The sequence below is a fragment of the Taeniopygia guttata genome, chromosome 1 (assembly GCF_048771995.1).
Source record: "Taeniopygia guttata chromosome 1, bTaeGut7.mat, whole genome shotgun sequence".
NCBI classification, from domain to species: Eukaryota; Metazoa; Chordata; class Aves; order Passeriformes; family Estrildidae; genus Taeniopygia; species Taeniopygia guttata.
In genome coordinates this window covers 80191554-80216238 of record NC_133024.1, presented here as the reverse complement: position 1 = coordinate 80216238, position 24685 = coordinate 80191554, and the positions used below count along the sequence as shown (strand labels likewise).

General features: G+C 38.7%; 1 protein-coding gene across 1 annotated transcript; it reads left to right on the top strand.

The window, feature by feature from the left end:
- Positions 1-12102: 12102 nt before the first annotated feature.
- ARGLU1 (arginine and glutamate rich 1) lies at positions 12103-21367 on the top strand. The gene is made up of 4 exons (XM_002198482.6): positions 12103-12736; positions 16579-16804; positions 19139-19222; positions 20494-21367. The coding sequence occupies exons 1-4, from the start codon at positions 12381-12383 to the stop codon at positions 20656-20658; spliced, it is 831 nt and encodes a 276-aa protein (XP_002198518.2). The 5' UTR covers positions 12103-12380; the 3' UTR covers positions 20659-21367.
- Positions 21368-24685: the final 3318 nt, after the last annotated feature.

Genomic DNA, 24685 nt, shown 5'->3' with positions numbered 1-24685 from the left:
CCAGAGCTTCCCTCTGTCTGCCCTGGAGGGCCTGGAACCCTGGCAGGGGTCAGGAACCCCCCTGTACGGAGCCTCGAGAGACACTGTCTGTGATCTCTGTCCATGGAAAAGAGTTTTCAGTCTTACAGGATGAATTACAAGCTCGGAGTGTTTGATATGAGTAATAATTAAGTGTGGCACGGGTGCAAAAGTAAAATTTTAGGTTTCTAGATTAGGGATTCAAAGGGGACAAGATGGAGGAAATTGGGTGTGTCTCTTCCTTTTTCTCCTTCTTCATGCCCTCCATGTTTCACTGTAGTGTTGGCATTTTTCTATTGGTTTAGGCTGGGGACACACTGTTCAACGTAGGTGACAGATATTGGCACGTTGTTGTAAATATAGCAAATGTAGTTTCTGGTATATAATGTTTGTAACATCCCAGTGGGGGCAGAGCCCCACACGCTGCCCTGCAGGACAGACCTGCGGCAGGGCAGCAGAACATGTTAGAGATAAGCAAGAATAAACAACCTTGAAAACAGCACAGACGAACTATGGCTTCTTCTTTGGCAACGGGGCAGAAAGACAGAGACTTTCTACAATCTCGGAATCATCAACACCCACAGATTCCGACACTGAGTAGAAATAAAGTAATGTACAGCTCACTGGGCGACAGTTGTGAAAGGCCAGTTGCCCAGGCCCGGTTCAGCAGCGTGGCTGGCTGCGTTTTCTCTAGGGAAGGAGTTAGTTTTCCAGGGAAGGAGTCTCGGTCGGGGCAGAACCCGCGGCTCCACCCGCACGCCGGAGCCGCGGAGCGGGGGCTGTGCCCTCGGGCGTCCTCTACTGGCTCCGGAGCGCGCCCCGCGGGTACCGCCGCGCCGGCCGCCATCGGTGACAATGTGGGCAACCCTCCTGCCAACCTCCCTGCGCCCGTCCCAGGGAGCCCTTAAAATGGTTTTCCCAGTTCAAGAGTATTAACTAAAGTATCTAGATATACAGAAAAGTCTTTATCCTCTTTTTGAAAAGCACTCTTTAGACAAAGGAAAATAAACTACATAGTTTACAAAGGAAAATAAACTACTGCAAAATATTTCAATAATTTTCTTGCATTTTCCTTTCAAAGAACTGCAAGCAGATTGAGATGCATTGTTAAAAATAAATGAGGAAACTAAAATGCAGCTGTCTTATTTCTTACAAGCAATGCTGTTACTGAAAAGGTAAATACAATATTTCAGGAATTCTCGCGTCTACATGCTGTTTTTCATATCACTCTTAAAAATAGGATATTTCAACTGATTGCTTTCACATTAATTCAGGAATTTGACATTTTTAAATAGCTGCACACAAATGTCTAATGAAAGATAAATGTATGACCTCTTTGAAAAAACATTGCTGATATCTAACATTGCAGAGTTATGTCAGAAGTAAGAAGAGTTAGTTTCACTTATAATATAAATTCCTTTCATAAATGAACACCACAGAATGAAGCACAGTCAGTTTCACACACAAACATATACAAAGGTCCCAGCACAATAACCACTCAACAACTATCATTGTCAGCTATCATTGCCATTTCAGGTTTGGCTTTCTTTCAATAACAAAACGATATTTAACATAAAGCTTCAAGCCTACTTTAAAAAAAAAAAAAAAAAAAAAACAACATATATTATTAGAAACAGCAATTTGCATTATATGTTTTGCTCCTATGCAGCAAGTTCTAAAAGATGACTATGCTTAAAATCATTATTCAATTTATAATGCTTTTGTAATAAAAAAGCTTGACAATTCAAAGTAATGTTTTCCTTTCTCTTCTGTTCTCTGAAGTAACTAACAGGAAACAGCAATCTTAAGAGACTGAACCCTTTTGGGGAACAGAGATGCCAAACACAGATACAAAAAAGAATAAAAACTCTTAAGATGCAGTTAAAAAAGGCAAAGACAACCCTGAAGCTCTTGTAGATACCCTAACGTAGTAACATAAGAAATGGACATCACTGAAACAAAGAATGAAAAAACAATCAGAAAAGAAGATCTAGCCACAGGGCTTTGTTTTCCTGCAGATGAGAAGCAGTCTGCTACAGTCCCTCTAGAAGTACAGCAATTGTTGTGTTGGGAACATCCAACCCATCCATTCTAGAGCCCAGACAACTGAGTACATCTTACACAATCTAACCCTGCCCAGCAGCATTAGCCTGGACTCTTTCTGGGGTACTGCCTCTCAGTCACTTTCGGCATTGCACTGAGGTTTGGGAAAGGGATACTTGCCATAGCATGCTGTTTTTATGTAAGCCCTGGTGATCGAGGAACGAACCTTCCCACAAATCACTGCTAGTAAAGATAAGATCAATGAGAATGCAAAACAACTGCTTGCAGTGTTGCAGAGCTAAACTAGATAGTGCCATTCAATGAGATTACTTCTGAGGAAGGGCAGACAGAGAAGGGCTGTAGCCACATTGTCAGGTGGGCTGGGAACATGACCAGAGCACTGCATAGCCTCCTTTTGTCAAGCTTATCATACACCTATCTGTTAATAAATAACAATGGTTGTTATATTTGGCTTTAACAGGCTTTGCCAGTTTTAACTTAATATGAAATTGCATTCCTTTTAAATAGAGTCTTGCTGCAATGCAAACAGGCATTTCATTATTAATATATTTTTCAAGGCTATATGGATTTCCTATTGCAAATGCTGAAGTGATGATTTGAAGATTTTTTAAAGTTTTCATTTTCAGTAGCAAACTTTGTTCATTTAGTTCCTGATAGGTAAACTTGACTGCTCAAGAAAAACCATTTTACTTGCCTTCCCAGTACTAATATTCTACGATTGATTCTGTCACCTCAGAAAGTGAGCAAAAAAAGCTACTGGCCTGTGATTTGCAAAGTCCCTTGCCTGCCATAAGTTGTGCAGCTGCAAGCACTGCCTTCCTGCAGGCTCTGTCCCTCATTTGTGAAGCAGAGATAATAGCTACTCCTTGCTTGCTGCACAATAGCTATGAGAAGTCAAACACAATAAACCCTCAGGAACACTGTGGTCATAAGAAGAGTAAAGCAGCAAAGGTGAAAAGTCAGGACATATTTATTCTCCTGCAGAGCACTGCTCTCAGGACAGCAAGGCAAACAGGCAAACGACCCTGGTATAACAACAGGTAGGGTTGCAAGTAAGATGCATTTGGCCTGTTGCTTTTAACTGGCATTGTTTCTGTTGCTAGCTTTGTAAAACACTGTGATCAAAAAATTATTGCTTCCTTGGTTGCCAACTATTTTTCTTTTATTAGTAATACCGACCTTTGTTTATTCTTCTTCCTCCCATGGGAAATTTCAACACATCTCCAGAAGGGATGTCGTATGACTCTCAGTTATAATGGGATCCCTCCCTTTCTTCCCAGGCAAGGCTCTCTCTTTCCTTTTTTTTTTTCCTTCTATATTTGAAGAGAGGAAGACCAAGTCAAATCTCCAATGTGTTCACATTCATGTGATCTGAACAAAATGAACAGATCAGCAGTTCTCACACATTTGCCTAGGAGACGTACAGCTGAAGAGAATTCATCTCGGACACTGTTCCATTTGAACTGTTTAACATTCATTCTGACATTAGCAAGAGACCACGAAGAACATTATTGTACCTATATGTACACAGCATATATTCATTTTTGTGGGTTTTTTTCCTTCCCTTAAAGCAGTGAATGTTTTCAGGGATTTTGCATTCTTCATTTCTTGGCTCTTTTGCTCTTTATTTCCTATTTGTTCTCCCAGCAAGCTCTTTCCTTTCTCACCAATGCATTTTATTATTTGTCCCCAATATTGCTCACTGACAGTCTATATCTTGGTGTAGTTTTGTTGGCTTTAGTTGCCCCTCCACCCCCACCACACCCCTGATCATCCTCTATGTGGTTGATTTTGCCTTCTTATCATGAACTACTACCCTTTGTCCTAGAAAATTCTTTTCTTTCACTAGGTCATCATGTACTTCTGTCATTCTCATTTGTAGCCCCCAGCTCCACTACTGGCAGCTCCTGCTGATGACAGATGTCTCACAATCAACTGCAAGCCTGCTCTTGGCTCCAAGCCTGAGGGAAGCTCCAGACTTTTGTTCACATTTTCTCTTTGCAGCAGCACTTTTATACAGATGCAGCAAAGTCACCTTTGCAGCAAAGCTTCCTGAAGTACAGCTTCTTAGAGAATTCCAGGTCTCTCTGCACCACCAAAACTGAATACCTGTAGAAACAGCCTGAGAAAAATTGCAGACAATGCCATCCAGCAGGGTGAGTAAGCATGGATGGCATTTTGCCCTGGAAATCCTGTTTTGAGCAGTCAGAGCATGTCGGTGCATTATTTCATTGCCTAATATACACAGCAGGAGCTCCAGAATTGAGTGTGCAGATGAACCTTCATCATACCAACCCTAGGCTGCATACATCCTCCCCCACCATCTAGTGCAATACTTTCATCTCTCCCCATGACTCCTGTGCCGTTACACCTCACTATTATCTTCCTCTACTCATTTCTTCTACTTACCTTTGGCAAGCCATAAAGAATACATAATTGTCCAACATGGAGCTAAATGAAGAGAGTCTAGGATGTGCTAAATCATCAAGCAACTAGCAGGAATGTCTATACACTCAGCTTAACTAGATATTCCAATGCTATACACATTTAGATTGGCCTGGTGCCTATCTCTCAGGTGCTGGCAGTCAAATACCACAATCTTGTAGCCTGCAAAAAATGTCTTAAGGGGCTACATCTGTACAGATCCAATATATAAAGTAATTGTATCGATTTTCAGCCTTTTTTCCCCATGTGCTCCCAAGCAAAGAAACCAACACCAAAGGACTTGCTAACTCAGCCCTACATGATGTTACCACATTGGCAAGTAGCACTTTGCAAAAAACAATCTGTGAACTAAGACAGTGGCTGCTGAGAACTGCATGCCCACGTGACTTGCTTTTGACAAGAGCTTTACTTTCCACTAGCTCTAGACTAGTCCTGCAGACTGCAACCCCAATAGAAGGCAGCTCTAGAACACATCATCAGATATCACAGAAACACAGAACAGTTCAGGCTGAAAAGGACCTTTGGAGGCCACCTTGTCCAGTCTGTCCTGTTCAAGCAGGACCACGTACAACAGGTTGCCCAGGACCATGCCCAGAATATCTCCAAGTATGAATGCTCTAAAACCTTCTGGGACAACCTGTGCTGAGTCACCCTCACAGTAAAAGTGTTTATGTTCAAACAGAACATACCATATTTTTATTTTAGACTTAGTCTTACCAAAAAATAACCCAGTTCACCCAATTTGAGACCACTCCAAATGAAATCAAACTGATGTTTGAGAGATTTGCTTCAACAGCAAAACCAAGATTTTATTCTAGCTGAAATGCTATTGTATATTTGTTCACTATTTCATCTATACAGTCATGTTCTGCCACTCTTATTCACAACCAGCAGTACCTGCCTTTAAAAAGTGGTGTTTAGCGTAGTATTTCTTCAAATGTTTTAACATTGTATGGGCATTTTGTCTTCCCTTACCTGCTTCCTCATCTACAAAAACAGGACACAAAGCAAAATACAGAGAACTGACCAAATGCAAATATACTACCACACTACACATTGCAATGATTTAAACAATAGAAGCATATGTTTCATCCATTCAAAATGCAGGTAAGAGATAAAGAAATGTGCTTTCCATTCCACATTCACTTTGTTTCCCACATTACCAAGATTATATCCTGAGACTTCTTAAAGCCACAATTAGCATCTGTGATAGAAATGTGAAAACAACTTTACCAAACTTGTACGTCAACACAAAACACTGTCAATGACCAGAAACCACAAGACATTGAATGCCAGGTATGTCTCTGGAATAGTACATCTGGGCAGTAGATACTCCATGCATTTAGGAGCTGTATTTGTTCTAACACAGTGCCATCTTAGACCCAAATGAACCAAACCCATTGTGAAATCAGTGCCCGGCTGGGCTAATAGATGATGAAAAAGACTGTGCAGAGACACTACAGAGTGTGCAGCTGTGTGCAGTGTGGCAGGACACCATGTAAACAGTGGGTTGGATGCTATGCATGCTGAGGGTGCCCAGTGACCAGAGCTTTGCAAATCACCAAGATAGCCCTTTTCCAGTACTGCTGAGGTCACAGCTATGGTTACAGCTCTGTGGTAAATCATCAGCAGGGACAAGTCAGCCAGATCCCTCATGAAAGTACTATTCAGTTTGACCTGCATAATTGCTATAACTGCAGTTTAAAAAATATCCAATAATCTGCAAACAACTACCACTCATAGAATTTAGAAATAAAACATAAGGAAGAATACTAGAGGAAAATAACACATGCACAGTATTTTTTGCCTTCCAAAAAGAGTGAAGACACACACAAATGAAAACTCCCAGAAGAATAGACTTCAAAATGTCTATCTCCTTAGTATTTTATTACTCTGCAGATCATTAAGAAAGACATCTACAAGTACAGGGTCTCAGCTTTTGTCATTCTAGTGAGATTTTTCTCAGAAAGTTTCAAAAGTAAAATTTCTGTTAAAAGAAAACTGTACAATAAAATTGCATCATGCCCCAAAACTTTATTCCTTCAACTTTAACCTAACAAGTCAGGGAAATTAATTAACAAATCAACTTGCAAAACAAAGCACTACTTTCGTGAATACAGGAGGCAGAAACTGGCACTCAGAAGACTTCCTGCTAAACTGGCTTGCTCATGTCTTATATTTTTTAACTAAGCATAACTGTTATTTTCTGCCCACTCTAATACATACAAGTTTTAAAGTTCATCAATTTGCATGTTGAGTAGAAGAAAAAAAAAGGTTTAATCTGGCCTTTTTTTGATAAAATTTTAACAGAATAGTTGTAAATATTAAGTAATGCTTCAGGGTCAATTCCCATTAATTGTGGTAACATTGATTTAATTTTGAAGTGTAGGTAGGATGTTTTTCTGTACCTGTAACCCTATTTTTATCATAAACAAGTTGCTTCTTGACTACTGCGAGAGAAAAAAAAAAAAATATAAACACTCCCAGTCATTTTCATACAAAAAGTGGTACTACTAGAGATATTAGTGTGTTTAAAGAAATAAGCAGGAAAAACAAAACAGGAAAAATCATGGTTACAGATAAAATATGCAAAACATTCTGGATATAAAAATTTCACAGCCAGTATTTAATCCAAAAACTTTTTTTCAGAATTAAACATAATTTAGGAACTCATCAAATACACATGCTAACTAGGAGATACCAAGCCAAGAGGAAGTGGTGTACAAGGAGGTGTGGTTGTCGCCGTGTTAAAGGCAAAGTGTCTGAGTCAGCACCACAAAGGTGACATCTTCATCTCTTCAGGAGCCAAAAACTGGGAGTCCTCTCCTGAGGGCAGTGCCTACGGTAGTCTTTGAAGAACAGAACACGCTCAGTCCTTTTGAAACACAGCTGCCGTGGGAGGGGAAATGTTATACAACACCTAAGCAGTTACAGCACCTGCCAAGTTTTGTGATCCAGCTCTCAGGTTAGCCCCGTCTCTTTTCTCATGATTATGGAACAAAATTTAAAACCAGTCTGTTGAAAAGACTTAAATCCAGAGCAACTTGCTCGCCCGCTTCCAGAGTGCCACTGACATTAGGTTACAACATGTTGCCTCCTGCCTCTGAACATTCATTTTCTGTTTTGTGAAATCTGTGAGGACACGGAGGGGAACTTAGCCCCTAGCTCCCTTCTCACCTTCCTCCAGCCTAGACATTAGGCTGGTGATTAACATACGGTCATGGGAAGGAAGAGACATTGATATGAATGAGGACACACCTGAATCCTATTTTCCTGCTTGTCCAACAAGTCTAACCACTATGTTAACCACTGAATCATCAGCAACCTGGTTTTGAATAACAGTGTTCGTTGCTACTCTGGTTTGTTTTGTTCGTGGTTTTGGGGTTTTTTTAAAAGGCATTATCCCAGTACTCACATTAGATCAGTCCCTCATGAGGCTTAGATGACACCTCAACTCATTGCTGATTGGCTTAAATCCTTAGTCACACATACCAGAACTATAATTGCTGTGAAATCCTTCAGATAAATAAGAGCATGCCTACAGAGTTAAAGTAACTCTATGATTATGCAGATGCTCAGGAAGGTTGGTTGAACTTCTTTTATTGCCAAACTTCGGTGGACCAAGCCATAGGTCAATATATATTTATTATATGTGACCTTAAATGTGCATACTTCACATGGTATCAACAATATAGGAAAAAAATACCGAGAAAACGGTGCATCACTATGAATTGCTATGGATTGCAGATCAGGGTCTCAAGTTGTGATCAGAACTTATGTTCACCACTTCTAATAGCATTCAAGAGCTTTTGTTTAGGACCTAAATAGACCAGGAACTGCAAACAAAGCATGCAAATGAACATTCCTTTCCCTTCTTCCATGTAGACAGAAAAAAAAAGCAGTCCAAATGTTTAAAAAAGTGGTTAGTGGGCTTACATAATAATAATTTAAAAAAAAGTCCTCTGACATTGATAATTAATGTAATTTTTAAATTCCCACAATGATAATTAATTTTTAATTCACACATTGATATGAATTTGACAATTTTATTTATTTTCTAAAAATAAATCCATGTGGGAAAGAAACTAGATATTGTTTTAAATTAATTTGAATCTTGTATGTACACATACTAGTCCTGATTACTCAAGCTGTGCCTTTTAGAATATTCAAATTACAAAACACTTTCAACAGCATTCTGTATAGTATTGCTCATTTCCAAGGACATGATTATCATCTGAACATATGGAAAAGAGGAAAATAGTTATTTTACCTAATAACTATACTTATGTATACAATCTACTCAAGTTTCCTTTATAGGTACCATGTGAAAACTCTTTCCATTTATTCAATTCCTCATTTTACAGCATTTCCTCTACCTTCTCTCAGTTAAAGAATTTTAACAGTCCTTTGAAGCAGAGTTTTGGTGGATTATTCTCTAAAGTTTAAGAAAGGATATTTCTCTTTCTGCCAACTGTTCCATGCTCCTGCCACGACTTCCTCACAGCTGTTCTGCCAGTCTCCGAGGTGCTTTATCTCCTTACCTCTGCAATTTAGCAGTTTAGAACTTCACAGAGCTGCTCAAAGAGAAACAAAGCACCTGACAGAAAATGCATACCCACAACAAGCAACTCCAGCATTAGGTATTAAAAAAATCATTAAAAAGTGACCAAGTGATACAACTTCTACTCCTGTACAGCTTCTGTGATCTATGACATGAATTCCAGCGCTGACTCACTTGGAATAAAAAAATAAAAATTAACCCCCCTGCACCTGTATTCAAAATTTCTGACCTTGTAATAAACTCTGGTTGAAAACAGCTACTTGGAAAGAACCAATACACATTTAAACCACCTTTTCTTCCTTAGCTCTTCTGTGCTACTTCTGCCCTCTTACTATTGTGAGGCAGACTATACCAGATGACAGCAAATTACATACCAAGCACCTTATCCTATTATGCTCTTGCTGTCTTCCCCTCCTTGCCCTCCAGAGGTTCTCCTATTTTAGGCCTATTACAAAGATCTCACATCCAGCTGTGCCACACTAGCACAACCCAAAATAATCCACCTTTAATCTCCCAAGATCCCTCTTGACCCAGCTAATGACAGAAGTGGTGGTGCAAGCAAGAGCAGGTACAATTTGGAGATTATGGGAACACAGTATCACCATGGAGCTACCCCCAAATACCTATGGTTGAGAGATTTCATGTGATGACAGTAGCCAAGGTAAAGAAGGGTGAGGTGTTTTAATTACACCACCATTTGGTTGTCAAATAAGGTATTTTCCAACTCCAAGGCAACCGTTTTAAGAAGCAAATTATGCATTTTAATATACGAAGATACATTAAAATGTGAAAAAATGCAAAAACATGAGAGTGCATGGAAATTCAGTATGTCTTGCAAACTGAATGTACTTACATGGGATTAAAAACTTCAAAATTCTAATATTTAATAAAAAGAAATTGCATTACTTGAATCAAATATTGAAAATTTCGAATGGAAACTGAAAAGTGAAATTACCATCTTTTTTTAATTAATCAAAAACAAGAAATAAATTATGTAATTAAATAGTTTTTACATTAAGTATTTATGGTACTTCAATTCCATATCAATTGTAATCATATCTGGGAAAAAAAACCCTAAATATTAATATTTTACTATTATTAAATATTTTACTACCATTAGGCTAGGATAATTAAAAAACAAACAAACAAACAAAACCCAACAAAACTGCAGCAATCAAACAACTACCAAACTTTAAAATTAAAAGAACTCATAGATAGAAATGTTCTACTAATTTTTCATCTATTAGGAATGTATTTTTAAGAGGACAAGGAGCTTTTTCCAGAAGTACTAGAATTTAGTCCTCATAAATAACAAAGTAAATAGACTAATGATCTCAAGCTATTACAGGCATTAAAAATCTTGTGTTCTTATTAATTTGGAAACTTTAAAAAAATGAGATGGAACAATGCAATAATGGATTGGGGAAAAATATTACATTAATCTATATAATTCTTTAATCCTACACAATATCATAATTAATTGTTCTCACAAAATATTGCATATTACATTTTATAGTTCTGATGAGTCAATGTTACTAAATAGGAATAAAATAATAATAAATATAGGTCCAGATTATAATGACTTACCAAGGAGAAAACTCGATTTATGATAAATATTTTTAAAATTAATTTAAAGTTATAAGTGACTGTAAAAGAATTAATTCTGCCCCTTCCTCCCTGCTACATTTCAGGTCAAGTGTGATAGTGCTAACAAAATTATGATCCATTTTTCATCCATAACCTGACGCACCGTGTGAATTTAAAAGCTCCAGTACACACACACTTGCAGACAAGCTGCTGCAGGAAAGGTGCCAGCTAGAAACTCACCCACCCGGTCAGGGGCTAAAAGGTCTGATTATCAACTTCCTTAGTTACCTGTTGCATAAGCTTCCCCCGGGCTAGGGACAATCAAGAGCGCCCAGAGCCTGTGGCACTGGAATTCCGGCCCCGCAGGTTTCACCGTGTCCATTGCTCTGCTGTTGCTTGCACAGTGACCCGTCAGAAAGCATCTTCAATTTGATTTCTTTTTTGGTATTAAATAGACTGAATTTCAAAATAAGAAAGTCTTCCTTCGAGAAAAAAGAAGGCAAGTCAATCAAATTAATTAGAAGAAAAGACCTTTTAGTGAGATTGGATTATGTCCAGTGGCTAAAGGAATATTTTGCAAGTTTAGTAGAAGTACATAGAAAAAACGCAGACCTATTTAAAATAAAATTTAACAAAGCACACAAGTTGTGAAAGATATCAAGGAGCTAAAATTGCAGCTCAAAGTAAGGAATGAGGTTAACTATCTATAGATTGCACCAGTTTACTGAAATAAAGAATAACACCAGTTCCAAATTTTGTCACAGAAGAAATGGCTAACAATTACCTGGCAGAACTGGGATAAAAGCATCCTACACAGACAGCTATAGAACCTGTGAGAGTTCATACTCTCTGCCTGACCTGGATACCAACTGAGCTCATACTCCCCTGTGCCTACACACCTGTAGCTAACAAATGACAATAATGTCTACAGGTAATACACGTAAATACGACCAAGACAGCCCTTCCCTGGGCCACACTGAAACTACCAGGAAAACAGACCAGGGACTAACATACTAACTTCTTTGCCAAGTGTGTAATTCACTGATAAAACTTTCTGGTTGTTTGCGACCCCTCTGACTTTTGTCGTTCCTTTCGACCACTGAACATCTACGAATCTCAGGTGATTCTTTCCCTTTAAAGGTGTGTCTTCATAGTGCTCAAAACCTCATTTTCACAATTTAGTGAAAGATTAAGGAAGTTTTTCGCAACTTCCTTAATCTGCAGTGATAATTCTCTCTGTTCCCCATATCAAAACAAAATAAAAAGAGAGTAATCAATGTTTGAGAGAACTTTCGATCAAAGGAAACACGGCAATTCTCTCGGAGGGGACCCCTCGGCCGGCGCGGGGCCCGCTCCGGGCGGCGCTCGCCATTGGCTGCCGGACATTGCCGAGTGCGCTCGTGCTCCGCCGGCGGCGGGGAGGGGAGCGCACGGCTCGAGCACGGCGCGGTGCATTGTGGGGCGGGAGAGGAGAGTCACTGCTCAGCCAGGGCCGCCATCTTGGCTGCGTCCGGACTCTCTCCCGCTCTCGGGGCCTGTTCCTTCTCCTCGCAGCGCAAAGCGGTGGAAAGGGGGAAGACGAAGGGCCCGCCAGGGCGGTGCTGATGCGCGCAGAGCCTCCTCGCACCACTCCCGGGCGCCGCTAGCAAAGGGGGCGGGGGTGGTCAAGCGGTCGCCGGCGCGGCCTCTTCTCTCCTCTGCCGGGATGGGTCGGTCCCGTAGCCGGAGCTCGTCCCGCTCCAAGCACACCAAGAGCTCCAAGCACACCAAGAAGAACCGGAGCCGATCGCGGTCCCGCTCCCGAGAAAAGGAGCGGGCAAGGAAGCGCTCCAAGTCCCGGGAGAGTAAGCGGAACCGGCGCCGGGAATCCCGCTCCCGCTCGCGCTCTAATACGGCCCCCTCCTCCCGGCGCGACCGGGACCGCGACCGCGACCGCGCCTCCTCTCCCCCCGACCGCATCGACATCTTTGGGCGCACGGTGAGCAAGCGCAGCAGCCTGGATGAGAAACAGAAGCGGGAGGAGGAGGAGAAAAAAGCGGAGTTCGAGCGGCAGCGGAAAATGTGAGCCCCGGGCCTGCGCTGGGGATGAGGGGGTGGTGAGGGATGAGGGAGGAAGGGAAGTGCTCGTTGCCTCTCTCTCCCCGTGGGCTAGGGGCCGGCTGCAGGCGCTCGGGCCCTCGCTGAGGCCGGGCCAGTGCCTGTTTTCCCGCCATCCGCCCCTTTCTCAGAGCCCGGCTCCCCCAGGTGCGTTCGGAGCCGCCCACTGGGGTGCGAGCCCCCCGCACGCCTCCTCCCTCTCGGCCGGCGCTGCCCGCTCCCGTCCGCCGTGGCTGGTCTCTCCCTCCTGCGCTGCTCCTAAACTTCCCTGTGCGGCGGAGGCCTCGGCGCCCCTGAGGCTTTGTGCTGCACTGCTGCACGCCCGCCCCTCCCCTTCGTGGCGTGGAGCTGGTTACGCGTCGAGCGGAGGTGTCTGGAGGTGCTCGAGTGAGGGTTTCCAGGAACACTGTGCAGCTGCTATATTAACACTGTGGAATTACTTTCTTGCCAAATGGGACCGGGAGATCCGGTGACTTGTTTCATTTGAAACCTTGCCCTTTTTTCAGTTTATGTTATGGGGAGTGTGGTTATTTATTAAGTCTGCAGTTATAAATACTATTTTGATAAACGATGGGGATGCATGAATATGTTTAGCAGCATATGAAGTTATAAAATAGACCTTTATGCAGTAGAGAGAAGAATGATTTTTAATCAGGTGATTCCTTTACTTTGAACACTACCCTTGCTCATTGGACCACCTTATTCAGAAAAAGCACTTGTTTGTACATACGAAGCCAAGTGGTGCTGTTAATTCTCGGGTGGAGCTCTACTTAAGCCAAATCGTCGTTCTCAGGAAATACTAGTTATAGTTGGTGGGCCCAAGCTGTCACTTTCATTTTCCTTTGAAGATAATCACCTTTACTAAGTTCAGAGTTTTGACAGTCAAAAACTTCCACAGTAACACAAACATGTGAAAATTGACATATTTTGACATACTGATCCTAGTTTTGTGGTTTAGAATTTTATTCAGTACCTAAATTAAGAAAACTATTCTGTGCATATCTACAAAGAAGAACTGGAATGTGCTTAAAAATTTGAGAATACAATTAATAGTTTATTCTAGTTGGTTTAGTTCGTGTGTAAATTTTCTATGTAAGTTAGCTTTGAAATTTTAAAAAGCTCATGAAGTCTGTATAGAAGGAATATGGTATTTCAACAGTACTTGCTACAGAATAGTAAATGTTAGAGGAAGAATCATTATTGGAAAAGATTGAGTATAGAATTTTGATACTTCTACAATACACTTTAAATAATGAAAAGAAAAAGCAATGAAAATTCGAGTAGGGAAGTATGGATTTTAGTAAGTCATCTGTAAATTGTGTAACGTATCTTAGTGTAGATTCATGTGAGATAAGGAAAGAAGTGCTTCCTTTCTGACTGAATCCATTAGTAGACAGTTCATAAATTGGAACTGACTTTCTTCTTCTCATGTCTTGTTCAAATTTCAATACACAGCCTAACTTCAGCCTTTTCCTATAGTGCTCATTTCCTTGCCTTGCATGTATGACTTTTTTTCCCCTCAGAAATTTTCTAAAATGTAAGTTGTTTCTTTTCTCCAGATTTCATACAGTTAGTCTTTAAGAAGTAAATGGATCATACGAAAAATAGTTTTTTACATTAGTGACTTATCTGATCCTCTGGAATCATAATTCAGTAGGCCAGAATGATAAAATTATAAAATACTGTAAGTTCATGTGATTTAAAAGAAAAATAGTTTATATGATACAGAATAAATCACTGAGATTTATATCTGTGTTTATAATTTTATTTTCTTAATAAGGTCTATGCCATTGTAATGTCATTGCCTATAAGTCTGAAAATATATTTCATTCATTTAATTCAATTTGATTGGAGTTTGTTGGAGTGAGAAGAATGAAATATGCAGGCACAGTGCTTAATTTGAGTGCATCATCAACTGCTGCGGATATTTGAAAATGTATTTCAGACATGAATGCAATGGTATTTTTCTAACTATGCACTATCTTTATTCAATTAGCTAACTTTTTTCCTAGATTTCCTGATGTTAAATGTAAAGCTATGAATATTTAATAAAACATGAGAATATGAACTTAATGACAATTTATTTCTCTGGCACTCTAGCCTCTTAAGTATACTAAGCAGTATTGGTTCAGGATGGTGAGAGTAGTCGCTGCTGAATAAGAGGGACAGGAAACCTTTTAAAATAAAATCATTTATTTGAGTAGGGTTGACACATTTTTCTGGGGGTGGTCTAGGTTTTTGTTTGCCTTATGTTGCTTTGGCTTTTTTTTTTTTTAATCAGAAAAAAAAATCACTTCAAGATGCTTTGTGTCCATTTTGAAAAAATGAATATTTGTCTAATGATTGTAACATTAAGATTGGTCTTCTCTGGCCAGTGACTGAGTTGAGGATTCCAAAACTTTCTACTGAAGGAGATCTAATTATTTCAGTAATTATAATAGATCCATGTAGTTCAGTAGTTTTGAAAAGATGACACATGACTAGGGGAAACTGGGAGGCTTTCACCTTTGTATTTCTCATGGTTATCTAGATAAGTAATCCATACTTCACATCTCCTGTTGTGTATTTGCAAGTTGTGCCTTGGGTCATCTATAAGTTAGATGTAACTTATTATGCAATTATGTAACTTTTTTTTAAATTAGTTGTTTTTCAAATAAGATTAGATATCTCCAAATGAGATAGGAAAATGCAAACATTCTGAAAATGACAGGATATTAAGATACTACAGCAGTAGTTGTTCATCTGAATCTTGGATTTATATTGCTGACAGGCCAGAAGAAAAGTTTCATAAGATTGTTCTGTACTTCATGGCATATTTGAAACAGAAGTTTAATATCAAGTTTAAAACCAAGAGTCTTCTCCCCAAAGCCCATAATAATGCCAGATGAATTGTACTGCATGAAATATAGAGTATTCACTGTTCATCCTTGGATAGCTAATAGCCATGTTGTACTTGTGATTACTACCTGGAGTTTTTTCTGTATGTGGTAATTAACCTGCAAATGTACCTGATTTTTGTATCCTTTTTAATGAAAAAATGAAACAGTGATCAGTCTGAGTTATAATACTGCTGCTCAACTAAAATAAAGACAAGACATTTGGAAATATTTCCAAAACTCAGAACATGGAAAACTGCAGTTTGCAAGGATTTATTTAGTGCTTGGCATTTGATATAGTTTATTTTTGATCATTACGGTAGAAACAGAGTCCTGCAGTAAAAAAAAGTTAAAAGCTGAAGTTACTGAATTTTTTTAAGGTCAATGACTAGATAACTAGATTACAGGTATAACACCTGGAATTCTAGATAAAGTCACAAATTTGGAATCACAAATGTTATTGCTTCTGTCTTCTATTTTAAGATACTGGAGATAGTTTGGTGCCTTTAAGGTGGTGGCTTTAAGGCAAGATTTTACAGGATATTATTGCTATATGTGGCTTACAATTGAGACCATATAAACTCTCAAAGGGTGAATGATGGTCAAAGTTGGGTAGGGTTTGGATATTTTGAAGGAGGGGGGCATGGTGTTACAGTTTTTGGTATGGGTTGGGTTTTTTCCATTTTTCCCCCCTCTCTAATTGTGATCAAGAAATAGGATGATAAGTTGTCTTCAATTTAGTATGTTGTTACAGAGAAAGATACTAACTATGGAATGGTCTGAATGGATTCCCTGTTACAGGAACACTGCCTGAAGATTGACTTTCTTTAAATGTATTCAGTAGCATAGCTGATTCTGCGTGTTGAAGGAGTTTGTTTCAGTGCCAGCGTTATTGATGAAAAATGTAATCCTCATGTTTGCATTTTGCAGTCGTCAACAAGAAATTGAAGAGAAACTCATAGAGGAAGAAACTGCTCGAAGGGTGGAAGAACTTGTAGCTAAACGCGTAGAAGAAGAGTTGGAGAAAAGAAAGGATGAGATTGAGCGAGAGGTTCTCCGCAGGGTGGAGGAGGCTAAGCGCATCATGGAAAAACAGTTGCTCGAAGAACTCGAGCGACAGCGACAAGCTGAACTTGCAGCACAAAAAGCCAGAGAGGTAACGCTCGGTCGTTTGGAAAGTAGAGACAGTCCATGGCAAAACTTTCAGTGTCGGTTTGTGCCTCCTGTTCGGTTCAGAAAGAGATGGAATACAGCAAATCTAATTCCCTTCTCATATAAACTTGCATTGCTGCGAAACTTAATTTCTAGCCTATTCAGAGGAGCTCACTGGTATTTAAACAGTTACTCTCCTAAAACCTGAACAAGGATACTTGATTCTTAATGGAACTGACCTACATATATTTCAGAATTGTTTGAAACTTTTGCCATGGCTGCAGGATTTATCAGCAGTCCTTTCATTTTGGGGAAGGGTATTAAAAAATATGTAATTATGTATCCTTCATTTGTTTCATTTTGTTTACCTAGACTGTAAGAGGCTTTTGCCTTCAGCCAGGCAAAAAGCAGGGTCCAGCAGTGAGCTGCAGTACCTGTCTTTAACAAATAGGCTTCTTATTCTTCATTTAAAATGAACATTTTCCTTGAGCATACATTGGACTAATTCTGGGACTTCGAGCATAAGCCCATCCACGTCTTCACGAAGGATCTCTGTCCAAATCATTATATCCATTTTTAATAACTACTAACAACTCCTTTTTTTCTCCCTAGAAGTTATAAAAGAGCAGGTTGCCCTTGTCTGAAGTCAAGCTGAACGTGTGACTTGGGTTTTTGGGGCCTTTTTTTTGTTGTTTTGTTTTGGTTTTTAATCGGCAGCTGGAGCAGAAGCTGAAAATGTCTTTCTGTGAGACAGTAATTTGCTACTAAAGGCTTTGATGCCTGCCTGCACCAATCATTCCAGGATTCAGAAATTTCAAGACAAACTTCAAACCGTAGAGGAAATTTGTGCTAAATAGTCATACGTGTTAAATGCTTTTTTCACTCTCTACGTCCTACACAGTTTATTTTAAATTAATATTTTGATTGGCTTGTGAAAGGAGAGACAGTAGCAATGCAGCTTTCCCCTTCATACTAGATGTGACTTGTCAGTCACATGGTATCAAATTAAATGGAATGCTGAGTTACAATAAGTACTAAAAAGAAGAAATAAATTATAAACTTTTCTCGCAAATTCAGACTTTAATATCAGAGTTTAAGTTGAATTTACGTGTTCATAGTCAGCAAATTCTTCATATGTAGAGGTTTTCATTTGATCAGATGGATGACTTGTTTTTTTAAAAAAAGTGTTTTTTGGTATTGTCATGTGGAGAAGTCCCACCAGTTCTTTGTAATGTAGAATGAACCTCCATGCCTGGAGTGAAGTGTGCTAGCTAGTAGCTGGTTACTAGTCATAGTAAGAAGTTTTCATATGCTTGCTTTGTTCGTATTAACTTTTTTTTCTTACACAGACACAAACCTCTGGCTAACTTTAAATCCTCCAAATATAAAAATAATTTGGATATATATTATGTGAACTGAAACACTTCAGAATTTTTCACGCAGTCTTCATATTTGAGTTGAATAACAGAGTTCCATAAAATTCACCAAGAAAACAACAATTACAAGGCTTTATTTCCTGATCTTGCCTTCCCTGGACTCCTGAATTCCAAGTTCATACTGCAGACAGTTTCAGCTGTCTTAAAATTGTCAAAATACTGAATGTTAAGTCCATTCTCCCCATGAAAGAAGCCCATAGCTCCATGAAGTATGGATTACCATTTGTATTTTTCACTAACAGTAAATGTATTTTTCTTATTAACTGTTTGCCTTAGGAATGATTTACATATTTTTGTTCCTTCTTACCATAAACATCTGCATTCCTCAGCTCAGCCTTCCTTGTATGTTGTTTCTTTATAAATGGTTGAGCTGCTGATGCAGGTATTGCCAAGCTAACAGTACAAATCATTTTAAAGAGGAAGCTGGCGCGTATGGCAGCCGAGGAGCACACTCTGCAGGACACTGGACAAGACAGTAAATATTCAACTTTTAATGCTGATTAAAGGAGTATAGGTAAAGAATACGTAGGTATACTTAATTGGTGAGACAAACTATTCACTTTATTTATATTTTCTATATTACTTTTTAATTTGGTAAATACTATCCAGTTTTTGTAGTTGTCCTTGTTGATTTGTGTGATATTAAAATCCTAGTAATAAATTGTCAGGATTCTGTGATTAGGGAGGGTTTAGTTGGTTGCTGTTTGGACTGGGCGGGATGATTTAAATTGAGTGCTAGAAACCAGTTTTAGTGGCTGCACAGTTTACCGTTGTGAGGCAAAATAGGTGGCTGTAAAGCTGCCACTTTAAGTCAGTTCACAGAAGAATTCTGAGAAAGATTAGTGAACGTGCAGAAATGAGTATTTTACTTTACTAACATCTTGCCCTGTCCTCCCCTTTAGGAAGAAGAGCGTGCAAAGCGTGAGGAACTAGAACGAATACTAGAAGAGAATAATCGAAAAATTGCAGAAGCACAAGCTAAACTGGTATGTGAACGTGTAGTTAACTGTTCTATAGGGAAATACAGGTGTCTCTGCCAGATTTACAACACAATTAAAATAAACAAATCAACCTTTTCTAGAGTTAAGCCTGTGTATTATATTGCTGGTTCCTTCAGTGACATTGCTCTCTTTTCCCTGAACATGAAAGACCAGATCCTTAGCAGAAACACTAGGATGGTAAATAGTTTGGATGCAGTTAATTTAGAGAAGAGATGACTGCCTTCAGAATTTGAAAAGTACATTTTCACTATATCTTATGGGGAGGATTGAAGTAAGTTTACAAACATGTTCAGCTTTGTTTGACTAATTCTGTTTTGTTGAGCGAGACAAGTACAAACTAGATTTGATTCTAGCATAATGTTGATATAGAGTGCTGAAAGGATCTTTCAGCATAAGCTTAAGATGTGTAAGCTAGGAAAGTCTAACTTATGTTGGTCTTCTTAAGCCCTTTTAAATCAAGTGCTTGCCACATGAAAACATTCAATATGATTTAGCTGATTCTAATCAATTGATGATAAGACAAACTAAGCTGCTTCTAAATCCTGATTGAACTCTGTCAGTTTCAATTGCCCAAGTAATTACACCTCTTTCATATAAAAATGAGGCTTCTTAAATCTCTTTGCTTGAACTACATATACTTTAGATTTCTTTCTGTTTTACCCTTTTCTCAACCTCTTGTGGTAGAAACAGGACAAATGGAAAATTTAAAGTATTGACTGATACAATGAACTAAATAAGCACCTTTAGAAGACCACTGGGAGTGTTGTAAGAATCACAGGTCAATGTAAGGATTGACTAGGTGTAAATCAAGTGAAGATGGTTTTGGATTAGGAGGGGTTTTTAGATGGGTTTTGGAGCAGGGAGACTTCGGCTTGAAGATATGTGATTTCGTTATGTGTGTATGTTACTTCAGCTTACACAAGTGACAAGTGTTGGGACAATTTCTGTATGTATCTAATGTCTTCCTTAATTAAAATGTAATGTGTTGTTTCCAAAGCAATGCTGAAAAACTTGGCATGTAAGCACTCCAGATTTCGATACACTAGCTGTAGTAAGTTCTCAGTGTTTCTTTTAAACTCAATTCAAATAACCATTTTATAAATGGTTTAACTGAAACCAACTATGGAACCCAGCTCAGGCGGAACTGCTTACATACTTACGCAGGATTCCACCTGTTTGGAAGTTAATATAGACTTGTAAATTGCTTTTATGACTACAAAATATGCTGGCCTAAATTTTACCATTTTCCTGTATAGGCTGAAGAACAATTGAAAATTGTTGAAGAACAAAGAAAGATTCATGAGGAGAGGATGAAACTAGAACAAGAGAGACAGCGTCAGCAAAAGGAAGAGCAAAAAATTATCCTGGGCAAAGGAAAGTCTAGGCCAAAACTGTCCTTCTCCCTAAAAAGCCAGGATTAAATTTCAACTCTGAACTCTTAAAAGAAAAAAATAAACAAAAAAACAACAACAAAAAAAAAAAACCCAGGAAAACAAACAAAAACTTTGTATGGTAGCTTCATGTTGAAGTGTTTTTTGGTTTTTTTTTTTCTTTCTCTCAATTTTTTTTTGTCTTTTATGAAAGTTGGAAAGTTAGCTTGTTCTAATAGGGGCTGTGCTCTGCAATTCTTTTTTTTTTTTAACTTCCATTAAGTTAAACCCTTATCAGATCATCGTTGCTTTTTAGAGGATAATCTGTTTTCATCAATTTTGTTTCTGTATTGGTGGTCTGAAGCAACTCATGTAACTTTATGAACTGTGGATGATCTGATAAGGTTTTACTGACCTACTCATCAGAGTTTGACTCTGATAATTGACAGAACTTTTTACTGGGTATTGCTGACTTTTAATGTTTTTATTTTAAAGTCAGTAAATACATGAGTAAATTGCCATAGTATTACTGGACCTCTGTGGTTTATTGTTAAATCAGTGTCCTATGATACTGTCCCGTTGTTGCGCTTGATGTTCCTGACACAGGTAAGGAAATAGTTTGTCATTTCTGCTATGAATACATAGAGAGAGTTCAGTATTGTCTCTGTTAGATTTGTTTTTATTACATTGACAGCATTCAACCAGCGTTCCCCATTGTGTAAATAAACCAATTTGCTGAATAAAGTGAAAGTCTTAAATACGTATGTTTAAGTAAATTTTTTTTAGTACACTTCTATAAACAGCTATCAGAGTGACAATTCACATTATTAAATTCAAGACTATAGTGATATTTTTTTAAATTTTGCTTTAAACTATTGTGGCTTTTACTTAAAATGCAAAATCACACACAGTAAAAAATTCCTGCAGTTGTGAATGTTATTGATGGCTGCTGCTGTTTTTATGAATGTTGGTTTTTGTTCTGACAGAGACTTATTTCAGCTGTAGTATCATGTTTAAATGGCTGTTTGGCTTACTGCACCCAGACTGATACTTCCGATATATAAACCCCTTCAGTTCATCTCATAATATAATATATTGTATAAGTTAAGGTCATTACCATATAATGAATCTGATGGATCCTGAAGGATTTAAAAATGGAAGTTTTTTCTCCCAAAGGACTGGACTGGCTAGTACATTTGAACTGAAATACAGAAAGTGAGATTCTGTTCAAATATATTGTTTTAGCCAGAGAGCAGCTGTTATACAGATCTTGAATCTTACCCATTTATATATACAGGTTTTATTTTGAAAAATGAAACTACAGATTAAAAACTATATATATTACGTCCCCCTTTTTATATGTAATTTCTCTACCAAAACCTAGATTACTATAGCTTGTCCAGTTCTAAAACACTTTTTCCTGTCAGTGTGTAACATCTGTAGTAACCATAACATGACAGTTACCAGTAATTGCCTGAGCATTTGAATGTCACTGGACAAAGTTGGAAGTAATTCCTGATATTCCCAAAGGGTCTGTTTCTGTAGATTTAGCAAATTAAATGTGGGAGCAAGTTGAATGTGCTGCTGAAAGCAGTATTCAACGAGCTTTGTATGAAACTGGGGCTTGGGAGCAGACTGATGTGTATTGCTTTGTCCAGTATGTCAAGAAAATGTGAAGATGGTAAAATACCTAAACTATTACTGTACTTAAATTTGTCAATATATTGTATGACAGAAGAAGGTTGGAAGTTGCTTAATGCATAAAAACAAAAGCTGAAGCCAAATAAATCATGTACATGACCTGTTGGCAGGAGCAGGCTGTATTTAAAGATCAACTGATACCTGTATTTCTAAAGCAGAAAACATCCCCTGTTCCCTTATGAGAAACAAGCTATTAAAAGTCAATACTCAAAACAGACCTATGTAGTTTTGTTTCCTGTTATAAAAGCAAGAAGCTAAATAATCTTACGTACAGCTGTGGTATCAAGCATTTTGTTCTGCATCACATGATTTGCTGCTAAAGAGCAACATTTGTTCTCTCTATTTAACGTTGTGTAGGCTTAGAAGTTACCAGGTTATTTTTAGTCCCACCTCTAGGACTATCTTGTGGACAAAATGCCCATTTTTCATGAGATTGCCCCTTCTGCCATTCCACATTTCACTACCTGTTTCTCTTTCCCCTGCCCTCAAAAAAAAAAAAAAAGGAAAAGCAGTTAGGCCTTTGGTTTGGTTTGATTTCCTCTGTTGGGGTAGAAGTTCAGTTGGTGGAATCAGCTGTCTCTTTGTTGACCTAAGGCATTCTCTGTCTTACATCTTTGTAGACCTTGTGTGGGTGAATGTTATGTTTGCATTGCTGTAGGCTTTTCCTTTTTAAAATTATTGTAGAACATCAGAGATACTGTTGATTTCTAGAAAACTATAGCTGCATATAGTTTGGAAAGGGGGCAAGTTGACATTTGATGGGAAGAACTTGAAATATGTATCCTTTTAATGCAAAGTATGCAGAAACATAGACTAACACGTAGTGTTCTAACTGTAAGCCCCCTGCATGTGTCTGCATAGAGAAAATGCTGTTGGTGATTGTGTTCAATGTTTAATTTTTATTTCATTACAGTTTGAACTCAAATTTTGGTTAGGCAAGTTTTGGGTTGTTCTGGAGTTTTCTATGTCATTAACCATCCCAGGGAGGCAGGTAGGCATTTTCGTTGCCACCTGCCTTGTGCAGTATTGATTTCCCTTATATGGGAACAGAAGAGATCTTAGTTTTCCCAAATTTGTTCATAAATGTCCTGAATAGTTATTATAATATGAAACAGTGCATCTGTCTGGCAAAGGTAGGAGCATGGAAGGCCTTAGAACAGCACGTTAAACATGTGCTCTCACTTTGGTGATTTGTTGAACTGCGCTTCAAACTTCGCATGTTCATTTATCATTTTTTCCAAGCCCAAGTTGAAAGCTAACTCCTGAGAAATGTATTGGAGGGATGGCATCCTTGCAGCTTAGCAAAGCATAGACAATTACGTTAGAGAGATGTCTAAATTGCCAAGCAAATGCATTCGTATGTATAATCTCACTAAAGTATTGACAGTTCATCCATTCCTATCTTGTCTTGAAAAAGGTTTTACATTTGATATCTCCTTTTCTCTTGAGCTATGTGCCACCTCATACACCTCACCCTATCTATTGTCCTTCCTGACCTGAAGCTGATCTCCCCCTCTCTGTGATGATACTAACATGCTCTCAGGATTGAGTTTCTGCCATTTTTTGCATGTACACCAAATATGGAGATGTTGGTTATTACTCACTTTTAACTGCATGGAGTATTTCATTAAACATTTTCAGAGCATTCGGGGTCTTAGCTCTGTCATTGCAAGGTCTCAGCTTGGTGCAGGTGCAGGTGAAATTGAAGTCAATAAACACCTTCCACGTTGCGTTACAGAGGGGATTTATTTCGGAAGAGAGCTGTGGAGCTGCCTGTGTGCCTAAGGCTCATTCCAGGGCGGGAGGATATGGTTGAAGTGCCCAGGTTGGTATAGTTTCAGACTCATGGGCCAGTCTAGCAGGAGCTGAACCATGACTTTCATGCATATCTGTTCCATTCTCATGGTGGTATTGCCATGTGTGCATTTCAGGGTTATCCCACTCTTTCCACCTCACCATTTTGTTAGTCTGCTGAAGGGTGCTGAGTTTCTGTTGACTAAACAACATTCTGTACTAAACAACCTCATGCTTACAATCATCTTCCATAGACTGACACATAGAATCAAGGGTTATGCTAGCTCAGCATCAGCTCTTCTTGAAAAGACATAGATCCCCTTCGACAATAAAAGGCCTGTTGTGTAGCAGAAGCTTGATCCCAGGTCATTTTTCCTACCCCTTATATCACACACCATAGAATACTGTAAATATTTTTGTTTTCAAGGACTGGTGCAGAGAATCAGCATAAGTCAAGTCAAACAGAGTTAAAATGCATGGTTTGGATGTATGAATGTATTTGATTTTTATTACAAGGTTGCTTGAATTCTATGGCTGTATCTGGGAGAAGGCAAGATCATTTTCTAAGAAGATATGTTGACCT

What these genes read in the sequence shown, in the direction of transcription:
- ARGLU1 (XM_002198482.6), top strand. Translation starts at nt 12,381, where the DNA reads ATGGGTCGGTCCCGTAGCCGGAGCTCGTCCCGCTCCAAGCACACCAAG. An exon ending in TTCGAGCGGCAGCGGAAAAT is followed by an intron (nt 12,737 to 16,578) that starts GTGAGCCCCGGG and finishes TGCATTTTGCAG; the next exon opens with TCGTCAACAAGAAATTGAAG. An exon ending in CAGAAGCACAAGCTAAACTG is followed by an intron (nt 19,223 to 20,493) that starts GTATGTGAACGT and finishes TTTCCTGTATAG; the next exon opens with GCTGAAGAACAATTGAAAAT.